Here is a 14,442-nt window from a genome sequence, read left to right as displayed (position 1 = left end):
GTTCACACATGCCTACGGTAGTCGGCTGGAGCAGCATCAGCAGAGTCCTGACAGTTGGTCATCTAGCTGCTAACCTCAGTTAGTGAAGGTGAAAAAAATTCAAACTGTGTTTTTTCCCCCACAAATTTCTATGAAGTAGTTACTAATAATGCCAATGTTTCTGATGAGCAAAGCCACTGATTTACAGTTTCACGGGAAAGCATACAGAATTGTGGAGTTTGATCCCCAAAACATAATCCCTGAATGCTACGTAAAAACAATAGAGGTGCCATTACACTACTGGGTGTATTCTTTAGGCCACCAACTAGTGGGAAGGATATAGGGGAGCAAATTTGCAGGGAAGTAAATGTGCAGGGAAGTGCAAGAGGTGCAAAAGCTATAGAGTAGTGATAATGGGGGAGTTAAACTATCCTAATATAGACTGGGAAAGCAACAGTGTGAGGGGAAAAGAAGGGAACAAATTTCTGAAGTGCGTTCAAAAGAACTTTCTTAACCAGTATGTTTCCAGCCCAACGAGGAAGGAGGCATTGCTGGATCTGGTTCTGGGGAATGAGGTGGGTCAAGTGGAGCAAGTGTCAGTGGGGGAACATTTAGGGAGCAGCAATCATAGTATCATAAGGTTTAGAATAGCTATGGAAAAGGATGAGGGCCACTCTAAAGTGAAAATACTCAAATGGAGGAGGGCCAATTTCAATGGGATGAGAACAGATCTGGCCCGGGTAAAGTGGAATCAAAGATTGACAGGCAAAACTGTAATTGAACAATGGGTGGCTTTTAAAGAGGAGATGGTTCGGGTACAGTTTAGGTACATTCCCATGAGGCAGAAAGGTGGGGCAACTAAAGCCAGAGCTCCCTGGATGACAAAAGAGGTAGAGAGTAAGATGAAACAGAAAAACCGGGCGTATGACAGATGTCAGATTGATAATACAAGTGAGAACCAGGCTGAATATAGAAAGTTCAGAGCAAAAGCGAAAAAAGAAATGAGGGGCAAAGAGAGAGTTAAGAATAGACTGGCAGCCAACATAAAAGGGAATGCAAAAGTCTTCTATAAGCATGTAAACAGTAAACGGGTAGTAAGAGGAGGGGTGGGGCCGATTAGGGACCATAAAGGAGACGACTCATGGAGACAGAAGGCATGGCTGACGTACTAAATGAGTACTTTGCATCTGTCTTTACCAAATAAGGAGCTGCCAAAGTCACAGTAAAAGAGGTAGTTCAGATACTGGATGGACTAAAAATTGATAAAGAGTAGGTACTAGAAAGGCTAGCTGTACTTCAAGTAGATAAGTCACTCGGTCTGGATGGGATGCATCCTAGGTTGCTGAGGGAAGTAAGGGTGGAAATTGCAGAGGTACTGGCCATAATCTTCCAATCATCCTTAGATATGGGGGTGGTGCCAGAGGACTGGAGAATTGCAAGTGTTACACCCTTGTTCAAAAAAGGGTGTAAGGATAAACCAAGCAACTACAGGCCAGTCAGTTTAACCTTGGTGGTGGGGAAATTTCTAGAAACGATAATCTGGGACAGAATTATCAGTCACTTGGACAAGGGTGGATTGATTAGGGAAAGCCAGCATGGATTTGTTAAAGGCAAATCGAGTTTAACCAACCTGATTGAGATTTTTGGATGAGATAGCAGAGAGGGTCGATGAGGCAATGCGGTTGATGTGGTGTATATAGATTCGTAAAAGGCGTTTGATAAAGTGCCGCGGTAGCATGGATATGAAATTGGCTAAGTGACAGGAAACAGAGGTTAGTTGCGAGCAGTTGTTTCTCGGACTGGAGAGAGGTATACAGTAGTGTTCCCCAGGGATCGGCACCAGGGCCATTGCTTTTCTTGATATATATATTGGGTGTATAGGGCACTATTTCCAAATTTGCAGATGACACAAAACTTGGAAGGGTAGCGAACAGTGAGGAGGACAGTGATAGACTTAAAGAGGGCATAGACAGGCTGGTGGAATGGGTGGACACATGGCAGATGAAATTCAGAAGAGTGTGAAGTGATACATTTTGGTAGGGAGAACAAGGAGAGGCAATATAAACTGAAGGGTACAATTCTGAAAGGGGTGCAGGAACAGAGAGATGGATTAATCTTGCATAGAGTTGGCACGGACTCGATGGGTCGAATGGCCTCCTTCCGTGCTGTAACCTTTCTATGATTCCATGAAGATAGAGAGAAACTGTTCCCATTGGCGGAAGGATCAAGAACCAGAGGACACACATTTAAGGTGATTGGCAGAAGAACCCAAGGTGACACGAGGAAAAACTTCTTTTTACCCAGCGAGTGGTTAGGATCTGGAATGCACTGCCCGAGGGGGTGGTGGAGGCAGATTCAATCATGGCCTTCAAAAGGGAACTGGATAAGTACTTGAAGGGAAAAAATTTGCAGGGCTCCAGGGATAGGGCGGGAGAGTGGGACCAGCTGGATTAATCTTGTATAGAGTCGGCACGGATTTGACAGACGAATGGCCTCCTGCCGTGCTGTAACCATTCTATGATTCTAAAGATTTTGAATTATTCAGGCAGTGTAAACCAGTGGCCATAATTGTAAATAGTGGAATTGCAGAATGCAATCCATAATCACTGGTAAAAAAAAAATTCCACTATCCAACGGCAGTAGTGAGAGGGGATATATCTGAGGGTTCGCCCATGGAGTCTATATGGGTAGAACTGAAAAATAAGAAGGGAGAGATCACTTTGATAGGATTGTACTACAGACCCCCAAATAGTCAACGGGAAATTGAGGAGCAAATATGTAAGGAGATTACAGACAGCTGCAAGAAAAATAGGGTGGTAATAGTAGGGGACTTTAACTTTCCCAACATTGACTGGGACAGCCATAGCATTAGGGGCTTCGATGGAGAGAAATTTGTTGAGTGTATTCAGGAGGAATTTCTCATTCAGTATGTGGATGGCCCGACTAGAGAGGGGGCAAAACTTGACCTCCTCTTGGGAAATAAGGAAGGGCAGGTGACAGAAGTGTTAGTGAGGGATCACTTTGGGACCAGTGATCATAATTCCATTAGTTTTAAGATAGCTATGGAGAATGATAGGTCTGGCCCAAAAGTTAAAATTCTAAATTGGGGAAAGGCCAATTTTGATGGTATTAGACAGGAACTTTCAGAAGTTGATTGGGAGAGTCTGTTGGCAGGCAAAGGGACGTCTGGTAAGTGGGAGGCTTTCAAACGTGTGTTAACCAGGGTTCAGAGTAAGCACATTCCTTACAAAGTGAAGGGCAAGGCTGGTAGAAGTAGGGAACCTTGGATGACTCGGGAGATTGAGGCACTAGTCAAAAAGAAGAAGGAGGCATATGACATGCATAGGCAGCTGGGATCAAGTGGATCCCTTGAAGAGTATAGAGATTGCCGGAGTAGAGTTAAGAGAGAAATCAGGAGGGCAAAAAGGGGACATGAGATTGCTTTGGCAGATAAGGCAAAGGAGAATCCAAAGAGCTTCTACAAATACATAAAGGGCAAAAGAGTAACTAGGGAGAGAGTAGGGCCTCTTAAGGATCAACAAGGTCATCTATGTGCGGAACCACAAGAGATGGGTGAGATCCTAAATGAATATTTCACATCGGTATTTACTGTTGAGAAAGGCATGGATGTTAGGGAATTTGGGGAAATAAACAGTGATGTCTTGAGGAGTGTACATATTACAGAGAGGGAGGTGCTGGAAGTCTTAACACGTATCAAGGTAGATAAATCTCCGGGACCTGATGAAATGTATCCCAGGACGTTATGGGAGGTTAGGGAGGAAATTGCGGGTCCCCTAGCAGATATATTTGAATCATCGACAGCTACAGGTGAGGTGCCTGAAGATTGGAGGGTAGCAAATGTTGTGCCTTTGTTTAAGAAGGGCGGCAGGGAAAAGCCTGGGAACTACAGACCGGTGAGCCTGACATCTGTAGTGGGTAAGTTGTTAGAGGGTATTCTGAGAGACAGGATCTACAGGCATTTGGAGAGGCAGGGACTAATTAGGAACAGTCAGCATGGTTTTGTGAGAGGAAAATCATGTCTCACGAATTTGATTGAGTTTTTTGAAGGGGTAACCAAGAAGATAGATGAGGGCTGTGCAGTAGACGTGGTCTACATGGACTTTAGCAAAGCCTTTGACAAGGTACTGCAAGGTAGGTTGTTACATAAGGTTAAATCTCACGGGATCCAAGGTGAGGTAGCCAATTGGATACAAAATTGGATTGACGACAGAAGACAGAGGGTGGTTGTGGAGGGTTGTTTTTCAAACTGGAGGCCTGTGACCAGCAGTGTGCCTCAGGGATCGGTGCTGGGTCCGCTGTTATTTGTTATTTATATTAATGATTTGGATGAGAATTTAGGAGGCATGGTTAGTAAGTCTGCAGATGACACCAAGATTGGTGGCATTGTGGACAGTGAAGGAGGTTATCTAGGATTGCAACGGGATCTTGATAAATTGGGCCAGTGGGCCGATGAATGGCAGATGGAGTTTAATTTAGATAAATGTGAGGTGATGCATTTTGGTAGATCAAATCGGGCCAGGACCTACTCCGTTAATGGTAGGGCGTTGGGGAGAGTTATAGAACAAAGAGATCTAGGAGTACAGGTTCAGAGCTCCTTGAAAGTGGAGTCACAGGTGGATAGGGTGGTGAAGAAGGCATTCGGCATGCTTGGTTTCATTGGTCAGAACATTGAATACAGGAGTTGGGATGTCTTGTTGAAGTTGTACAAGACATTAGTAAGGCCACACTTGGAATACTGTGTACAGTTCTGGTCACCCTATTATAGAAAGGATATTATTAAACTGGAAAGAGTGCAGAAAAGATTTACTAGGATGCTACCGGGACTTGATCGTTTGACTTATCGGGAGAGGTTGGACAGACTGAGACTTTTTTCCCTGGAGAGTAGGAGGTTTAGGGGTGATCTTATAGAAGTCTATAAAATAATGAGGGGCATAGATAAGGTAGATAGTCAAAATCTTTTCCCAAATTAGGGGAGTCTATAATGAGGGGGCATAGATTTAAGGTGAGAGGGGAGATACACAAAAGGGTCCAGAGGGGCAATTTTTTCACTCAAAGGGTGGTGAGTGTCTGGAACGAGCTGCCAGAGGCAGTAGTAGAGGCGGGTACAATTTTGTCTTTTAAAAAGCATTTGGACAGTTACATGGGTAAGATGGGTATAGAGGGATATGGGCCAAGTGCAGGCAATTGGGGCTAGCTTAGTGGTATAAACTGGGTGACATGGACATGTTGGGCCGAAGGGCCTGCTTCCATGTTGTAAACTTCTATGATTCTACAATAGAAAGGAATTTGCCATTAAGTTTCTGTAAATCAGTGGCTGATCCAGAATTTGATGCATGTGTACTACTCACCACTCTGAACCCCATATCGATTCTGCATGCTTTTCTCCCTGAAGACATTGGGGTTTCTGGCCAGGACAGCCTGTAGGAGGACTGGGATATCGCCCTCCGGATCATCACTGCCAAGGTTATCCTTCAGCTCTCTAGAGAAGGAACACAATTTCCTTTCAACAGATTTCATTTCAATTCTACTTTTATTGCGATTAAAAAATTTATTTAATGACATATTGACTGCAATGGGTATGATCATCCTTAGAAGTTTAAACTCCACAGCCAAAATAAAACTGCCTTCATGCTATGTAAGAACATAAATAGGAACAGGAATAGGCCATACGGGCCCTCAAGCCTGCTCCACCAATCAATAAGATCATGGCTGATCTTTGACCTTAACTCCACTTTCCCGCCCGATCCCCATATCCCTCGATTTCCCCTCGAGTCCAAAAATCTATTTATCTCAGCCTTGAATATATTCAACAACTCAGCATCCACAGCCCTCTGGGGTCGAGAATTCCAAACATTCACAACCCTCTGACTGAAGAAATTCCTCCTCATCTCAGTCTTAAAAGGTCGACCCCTTATCCTGAGACTATGCTCCCTAGTTCTAGACTCTCCAGCCAGGGGAAACAACCTCTCAACATCTACCCTGTCAAGCCCCCTCAGAATCTTACATGTTTCAATGAGATCACCTCTCATTCATCTAAACTCCAGAGAGTATAGGCCCATTCTACTCAACTTTCTTTAAAAGTTTTGCATCACATGCTAGCCATACCTTTATTTGAGCTTTTGAATTATTCGCAGGCCACCAAAAGTAGAAAGATCTGTGAGCTGAACAGCTCATACAGTCACTTAGCAGTAAATCACCCATGACTTTTCCTCATGTTGATCTAATGGACAACGCAAACTATGAAACTGAAATGTGCAATTCTCAATGCTTAGGACTTCAATTTCGAATAATACAGGAAAAAGCACAGGAAACTGGGAAAAGTTAGAGTTGTAAGATAATTGGAAATTTTGGCTGGAAATTGAGTATGTAAAAGATTATAATGAACTGTATCACCTAATGTTGAGAGGTCAATTTCAGACGAGATAAGGATATAGTTACTTGATCAGGAACACGGTGAATGAGAAGACCATTATGTGACCTCCCAAGTGCCAGGGTCCAGGCACCAAATGAGCAGTCCACAACTTCCCTGTCGACCAAAGAGACACACCAGCTTGGTGTGCATCCACAGACGCAAGCCAGAAGGTGCAAAAAACCACAAGTGGTACCAGAGATATCAGGTGCTCTATCTCGAACAAGATGGGGCTCGGCACCAACAATTGATGATCCAGTGAGGCCAGGCACCAATCGGAAAGTCCAAACTAGTTACAACATGGAGTACTTTGCGTCTGTCTTTACCAAGGAAGAAGATGCTGCCAGAGTTTCAGTAAAGGAAGATATAGTTGAGATACTGGATGGGCTAAAAATTGATAAAGAAGACGTAGTAGAAAGGCTAGCTGTACTTAAAGTAGATAAGTCAACCGGTCCGGGTGGGATGCACCCTAGGTTGCTGTGGGAAGTAAGGGTGGAAATTGCAGAGGTACTGGCCATAATCTTCCAAACATCCATAAGATACTGGAGTGGTGCCAGAGGACTGGATAATTGCAAATGTTACACCTTTGTTCAAATAAAAGGTGCAAGGATAAACCCAGCAACTACAGGCCAGTCAGTTTAACCTCAGCAGTGGGGAAACTTTTAGAAACGATAATCCGGGACAGAAGTAACAGTCACTTGGACGAGTGTGGATTGATTAGGGAAAGCCAGGACGGATTTAAAGGCAAATCATGCTGAACTAACCTCAGAGTTTTTTATTGAGTTAACAGAGAGGTTAGATGAGGGCTATGCAGTTGATGTAGTTTATATGGATTTTCATAAGCCTACCGTGTGGCACTTTATCAAATGCCTTATCATCAAGATTGCGGCCCAGAGAATGAAGGGGACAGTAGCAACACGGATACAGAATTGGCTAAGGGACAGGAAACAGAGAGTAGTGGTGAACGGTTGATTTTTGGACTGGAGGGAGGTGTACAGTGGTGTTCCCCAGGAGTCAGTGCTGGGGCCACTGCTTTTCTTGAGATACATTAATGACTTGGACTTGGGTGTACAGGGCACAATTTCAAAATTTGCAGATGACACAAAACTTGGAAGTGTAGTAAACAGTGAGGTGGATAGTGATAGACTTCAAGAGGATATAGACAGGCTGGTGGCATGGGCGGACAGATGAAATTTAACGCAGAAAAATGCAAAGTGATACATTTTGTTCGGAAGAACAAGGAGAGGCAATATAAACTAGAGGGCACAACTCTAAAAGGAGTACAGGAACAGAGAGATCTGTGTATAAAAAAGCAGATGGGGTCCTAGGCTTTATAAATAGACATGATGTGGAGATGCCGGTGATGGACTGGGGTTGACAATTGTAAACAATTTTACAACACCAAGTTATAGTCCAGCAATTTTATTTTAAATTCACAAGCTTTCGGAGGCTTCCTCCTTCCTCAGGTAAACATTTACCTGAGGAAGGAGGAAGCCTCCGAAAGCTTGTGAATAAATGTTTACCTGAGGAAGGAGGAAGCCTCCGAAAGCTTGTGAATTTAAAATAAAATTGCTGGACTATAACTTGGTGTTGTAAAATTGTTTACAATTTATAAATAGAGGCATAGAGTACAAAAGTATGGAAGTCATGATGAACCTTTATAAAACACTGGTAGGGCCACAACTGGAGTATTGTGTCCAGTTCTGGGCACCGCACTTCAGGAAAGGTGCGAAGGCCTTAGAGAGGGTGCAGAGGAGATTTACTAGAATGATTCCAGGGATGAGGGACTTCAGTTACGTGGATAGACTGGAGAAGCTGGGGTTGTTCTCCTTGGAACAGAGTCGGTTGCGAGAAGATTTGACAGAGGTGTTCAAAATCATGAAGGGTCTAGACGGTGCAGATAGAGAGAAACTGTTCCCATTGGCGGAAGGGTCAAGAACCAGAGGACATAGATTTAAGGTGACTGACAGAAGAACCAAAGGTGACATGAGGGAAAACTTTTTTTACACAGCGAGTGGTTAGGATCTGGAATGCTCTGCCTGAGGGGGGTGTGGAGGCAGATTCAATCATGGCTGTCAAAAGGGAACTGGATAAATATTTGAAAAGGAAAAAATTTGCAGTGCTACAGGAAAAGGGCGGGGGGAGTGGGAACAGCTGAATTGCTCTTATGTAGAGCCGGCGTGGATTCGATGGGCCGAATAGCCTCCTTCCGTGCTGTAACCTTTCTATGATTCTAATTTCTATGAGACTGCGGGGTGTGCAACACCACCCAATGCAAGGAGGGCATTCCTACAGTCTTAAACAACTTAAGATTACATGATACTCGTATACCCCAACATTCGGACAACCATCCAGAGGGTAAGACGGCCGACATTCTCAATTCTTTGGGTCAGTCGATTGTGTCAGAGAATCATACCTTTCAGCCAACGTCCCAGACTCTTCCATCAGCATCCCTGAGTATATCCTGTGGACAGTCCGACCAGAGGTGGCGGTAAAGTGACAGACAGTCAGGAGGGAGTGGCCCTGGGAGTCCTCAACATTGACTCCGGACCTCATGAAATCTCATAGCATCAAGTCAAACATGGGCAAGGAAACTTCCTGCTGATTACCACCTACCGTCCTCCTTCAGCTGATGAATCAGTCCTCCTCCATGTTGAGCACCACTTGGAGGAAGCACTGAGGGTAGCAAGTGCACAGAATGTACTCTGGGTGGGGGACCTCAATATCCATCACCAAGAATGGCGCGGAAGCACCACTACCGACCGAGCTGGCCAAGTCCCGAAGGACATAGCTGCTAGACTGGGCCTGCGGCAGGTGGTGAGTGAACCAACACAAGCGAAAAACTTACTTGACCTCGTCCTCACCAATCTACCTGTCGCAAATGCATCTGTCCATGACAGTATTGGTAGGAGTGACCACCGCACAGTCCTCGTGGAGACGAAGTCCCGTCTTCATGCTGAGGACACCATCCAACGTGTTGTGTGGCACTACCACCATGCTAAATGGGATAGATTCAGAACAGATCGAGCAGCTCAAAACTGGGCATCCATGAGGTGCTGTGGGCCATCAGCAGCAGCAGAATTGTATTCCAACTAAATCTGTAACCTCATAGACCGGCATATGAGGAACATAGGACCAGTTTCTCTCTCTCTCTCTCTCTCTCTCTCTCTGATCAGAGACCGGTTTCTCCTTCTCTGATCCGGGACCGGTTTCTCTCTCTCTGATCATAGGAACAGGAGGAGGCCATTCAGCCCCTCATACCTGCTCCACCATTTGATAAGATCATGGCTGATCTGTGACCTAACTCCATATACCTGCCTTTGGCCCATATCCCTTAATACCGTTGGTTGTCAAAAAGCTATCAATCTCACATTTAAATTTAGCAATTGAGCTAGTATCAATTGCCGTTTGCGGAAGAGAGTTCCAAACTTCTACCACCCTTTGTGTGTAGAAATGTTTTCTAATCTCACTCCTGAAAGGTCTGGCTCTAATTTTTAGACTGTGCCCCCTACTCCTAAAATCCCCAACCAGCGGAAATAGTTTCTCTCTATCCACCCTATCTGTTCCCCTTAATATCTTATAAACTTCGATCAGATCACCCCTGAATCTTCGAAACTCTACAGAATACAACCCCAATTTGTGTAATCTCTCCTCGTAACTTAACCCTTGAAGTCCGGGTATCATTCTAGTAAACCTACGCTGCACTCCCTCCAAGGCCAATGTGTCCTTCCGAAGGTGCGGTGCCCAGAACTGCTCACAGTACTCCAGGTGCAGTCTAACCAGGGTTTTGTATAGCTGCAGCATAACCTCTGTCCCCTTGTACTCCAGTCCTCTAGATATAAAGGCCAGCATTCCATTTGCCTTCTTGATTATTTTCTGCACCTGTTCATGACACTTCAATGATCCATGTACCTGAAGCCCTAAGTCCCTTTGGACATCCACTGTTTTTAACTTTTTACCATTTAGAAAGTACCCTGTTCTATCCTTTTTTGATCCAAAGTGGATGACTTCACATTTGTCTACATTGAATTCCATTTGCCACAGTTTTGCCCATTCACCTAATCTATCAATATCGCTTTGTAATTTTATGTTTTCATCTACACTGCTTACAATGCCACCAATCTTTGTGTCATCGGCAAACTTAGATATGAGACTTTCTATGCCTTCATCTAAGTCGTTAATAAATATTGTGAATAATTGAGGCCCCAAGACACATCCCTGCGGGACTCCACCAGTCACATCCTGCCAATGTGAGAACCTACCCATTATCCCTACTCTCTGTCGCCTTTCGCTCAGCCAACTTCCTAACCAAGTCCGTACTTTTCCCTCGATTCCATGGGCTTCTATCTTAGCTAACAGTCTCTTATGTGGGACCTTATCAAATGCCTTCTGGAAGTCCATATAAATAACATCCATTGACATTCCCCTCTCCACTACTTTAGTCACCTCTTCAAAAAATTCAATCAGGTTTGTCAGGCACGACCTACCTTTCACAAATCCATGCTGGCTCTCTCTGATTAACTGAAAATCCGAGGTGTTCAGTCACCCTATCCTTAATTATAGATAAATGTAAACAATCTTACAACACCAAGTTATAGTGCAACAATTTTATTTGAAAATCACAAGCTTTCGGAGGCTTCCTCCTTCGTCAGGTGAATGTCAGGAAATCCTTGAACCTTTCGCATTTATATTCAGAGAAGAATACCTGGTGATTACAGATAATCATTCCAACTGCCCGTTGTCAAGGCAATCAAAGCGTTCAGACAGAGAGGTGTTACCTGCAGGACCACCGAATATACAAACGGCCAGAACACAAAACAGAGAGAGAGAGAGGGAGAAACATCCGAAAGGAATGACCCGTTGAATTAAAAACAGATAACTTTTATTCGCTGGTGGGGTTACGTGTCACGCGACATGAACCCAAGATCTTGGGTAAGCGTTCTCCAAGGCGGCCTTCGAGACACACGACAACGCAAAATCGTCAAGCAGAAGTTGATAGCCAAGTTCCGCACCCATGAGGACGGCCTCAACCGGGATCTTGGGTTCATGTCACGCTACACGTAACCCCACCAGCAAAAGGAGGGGGGATAAGTTATCTGTTTTTAATACTCTCTCTCTCTGCCATTTGGGTCTATTTTTCTCTGTCTGTGTAATTGACACAATGTATATTCAGTGTACTGGGACGTGCTGTTCTCCGTGACTGGCCTGTTTGAACACCAACGACACCGTTTGATTGGTGTGATGGTGTCCCAGCCTAATATAAGATATGCGATTTGAGAACCTTTCACTCATTCACCTGACGAAGGGGATAATCTCCGAAAGCTTGTGATTTTAAAATAAAATTGTTGGACTATAACCTGGTGTTGTAAGATTCCTTACATTTGTCCACCCCAGTCCATCACCGGCATCTCCACATCCTCAATGATGGCAGAGTCCAGCACGTGAGTGCAAAAGACAAGGCTGAAGTGTTTGCAACCATCTTCAGCCAGAAGTGCCGAGTGGATGATCCATCTCGGCCTCCTCCCGATATCCCCACCATCACAAAAGCCAGTTTTCAGACAATTCAATTCACCCCACGTGATATCAAGAAACGGCTGAGTGCACTAGATACAGCAAAGGCGATGGGCCCCGACAACATCCCGGCTGTAGTGCTGAAGACCTGTGCTCCAGAACTAGCTGCGCCTCTAGCCAAACAGTTCCAGTACAGCGACAACACTGGCATCTACCCGACAATGTGGAAAATTGCCCAGGTATGTCCTGTCCACAAATAGCAGGACAAACCCATCCGGCCAATTACCGCCCCAACAGTCTACTCTCAATCATCAGCAAAGTGATGGAAGGTGTCGTCGACAGTGCTATCAAGCGGCACTTACTCACCAATAACCTTCTCACCGATGCTCAGTTTGGGTTCCGCCAGGACCACTCGGCTCCAGACCTCATTACAGCCTTGGTCCAAACATGGACAAAAGGGCTGAATTCCAGAGGTGAGTTGAGAGTGACTGCCCTTGACATCAAGGCAGCATTTGATCAAGTGTGTCACCAAGGAGCCCGAGTAAAATTGAAGTCAATGGGAATCAGGGGAGAAACTCTCCAGTGGCTGGAGTCATACCGAGCACAAAGGAAGATGGTAGTGATTGTTGGAAGCCAATCATCTCAGCCCCAGGGCATTGCTGCAGGAGTTCCTCAGGGCAGTGTCCTAGGCCCAACCATCTTCAGTTGCTTCATCAATGACCTTCCCTCCATCATAAGGTCAGAAATGAGGATGTTCGCTAATGATTGCACAGTGTTCAGTTCCATTCGCGACCCCTCAGATAACTAAGCAGTCCGAGCCTGCATGCAGCTCCACCTGGGCAACATCCAGGCTTGGGCTGATAAATGGCAAGTAACGTTCACGCCAGACAAGTGCCAAGCAATGACCATCTCCAACAATTTCAGGACACAGCAGACCAGCTACGAGGATGAGGGGGCGGACATATGAGGAGAGGTTGAGTAGATTGGGACTCTACTCATTGGAGTTCAGAAGAATGAGAGGCGATCTTATTGAAACATATAAGATTGTGAAGGGTCTTGATCGGGTGGATGCAGTAAGGATGTTCCCAAAGATGGGTGAAACTAGAACGAGGGGGCATAATCTTAGAATAAGGGGCTGCTCTTTCAAAACTGAGATGAGGAGAAACTTCTTCACTCAGAGGGTGGTCGGTCTGTGGAATTTGCTGCCCCAGGAAGCTGTGGAAGCTACATCATTAGATAAATTTAAAACAGAAATAGACAGTTTCCTAGAAGTAAAGGGAATTAGGGGTTATGGGGAGCGGGCAGGAAATTGGACATGAAGCTGAGTTCGGATCGGTCAATGCCCTGTGGGTGGCGGAGAGGGCCCAGGGGCTATGTGGCCGGGTCCTGCTCCGACTTCTTGTGTTCTTTAGATTTGTGGTTGGGATCAGATCAGCCATGATCTTATTGAATGGCGGAGCAGGCTCGAGGGGCCGATTGGCCTACTCCTGCTCCAATTTCTTATGTTCTTATGTTCTTATACCGCCAAACAGACGAGGCAATGGAACTACGCTGCCTACATGAAAATCAAGAGCAGGAAGCTTGAGAAACTCGGCATCACCACCAGCATCGACCAAGCTTCCCCTGGTACCACGGTTGCAACCACAGGGAAGTCTATCGTCAATTTGTCCGACCACACCCTTCAACCAGACGAAATCAAAGTTCTCAGCCGAGGGCTCAATTTCTGCCCCACTACCAAAATGGACCCCATTAGTCTCGCGGCGGACACAGAGGAATTCATCAGGAGAATGAGGCTCCGGGAATTCTTCCACGAACGCCAAGATTTCAGCAGCGAACCCAATGAGACAATCAACGATCCGGAACAGCAGACAGATGGATCCGCGGTACAGCAACCGAAGAGGAAAGAGTCAAACTGGACTCCTCCGGAGGGTTGCTGTCCTCAACTTGACATGTATGCTCAAGCTGTCAGGAAATGCGTCAATGCCAGATTCATCAGCCGCACTCAGAAGACAGTCCAGAATGTCACCCGAGCACAACGCAACGCCATCAACGCTCTCAAGACCAACCGCAACATTGTCATCAAACCAGCGGACAAAGGAGGAGCCATCGTCATACAGAACAGAACGGACTATTGCAAAGAAGCATACCGACAATTGGACAACCAGGAACACTACAGACGGTTACCCGCAGATCCGACCAAAGAACACACCGACCAGCTCAACAAACTGATCAAGACCTTCGATCCAGACCTTCAAAGCATCCTACGCACTCTCATCCCACGTACTCCCCGCGTGGGAGACTTCTACTGCCTCCCAAAGATACACAAAGCCAACACACCCGGACGTCCTATCGTATCAGGCAATGGAACCCTGTGCGAGAACCTCTCTGGATACGTCGAGGGCATCCTGAAACCCATCGTACAGGGAACCCCCAGGTTCTGTCGCGACACGACAGACTTCCTACAAAAACTCAGTACCCACGGACCAGTTGAACCAGGAACACTTCTCACCACGATGGACGTC

The 14,442-nt window shown here is 45.5% G+C and overlaps 1 protein-coding gene across 1 annotated transcript in view; it reads right to left on the bottom strand.

The window, feature by feature from the left end:
* nipblb (NIPBL cohesin loading factor b) overlaps positions 1–14,442 on the bottom strand; it is a 690,432-nt gene that overhangs the window by 468,400 nt on the left and 207,590 nt on the right. The window contains exon 4 of the mRNA XM_067977852.1: positions 5,349–5,479. Within this exon, the coding sequence (XP_067833953.1) occupies positions 5,349–5,479 (131 nt within the window). The remainder of the gene's footprint in view (positions 1–5,348; positions 5,480–14,442) is intronic.

The sequence above is a fragment of the Heptranchias perlo genome, unplaced genomic scaffold (genome assembly GCF_035084215.1).
Source record: "Heptranchias perlo isolate sHepPer1 unplaced genomic scaffold, sHepPer1.hap1 HAP1_SCAFFOLD_182, whole genome shotgun sequence".
Lineage (NCBI taxonomy): Eukaryota > Metazoa > Chordata > Chondrichthyes > Hexanchiformes > Hexanchidae > Heptranchias > Heptranchias perlo.
Note: the sequence above shows the minus strand (reverse complement) of the source record. Positions and strands in the feature narration are given on the sequence as shown.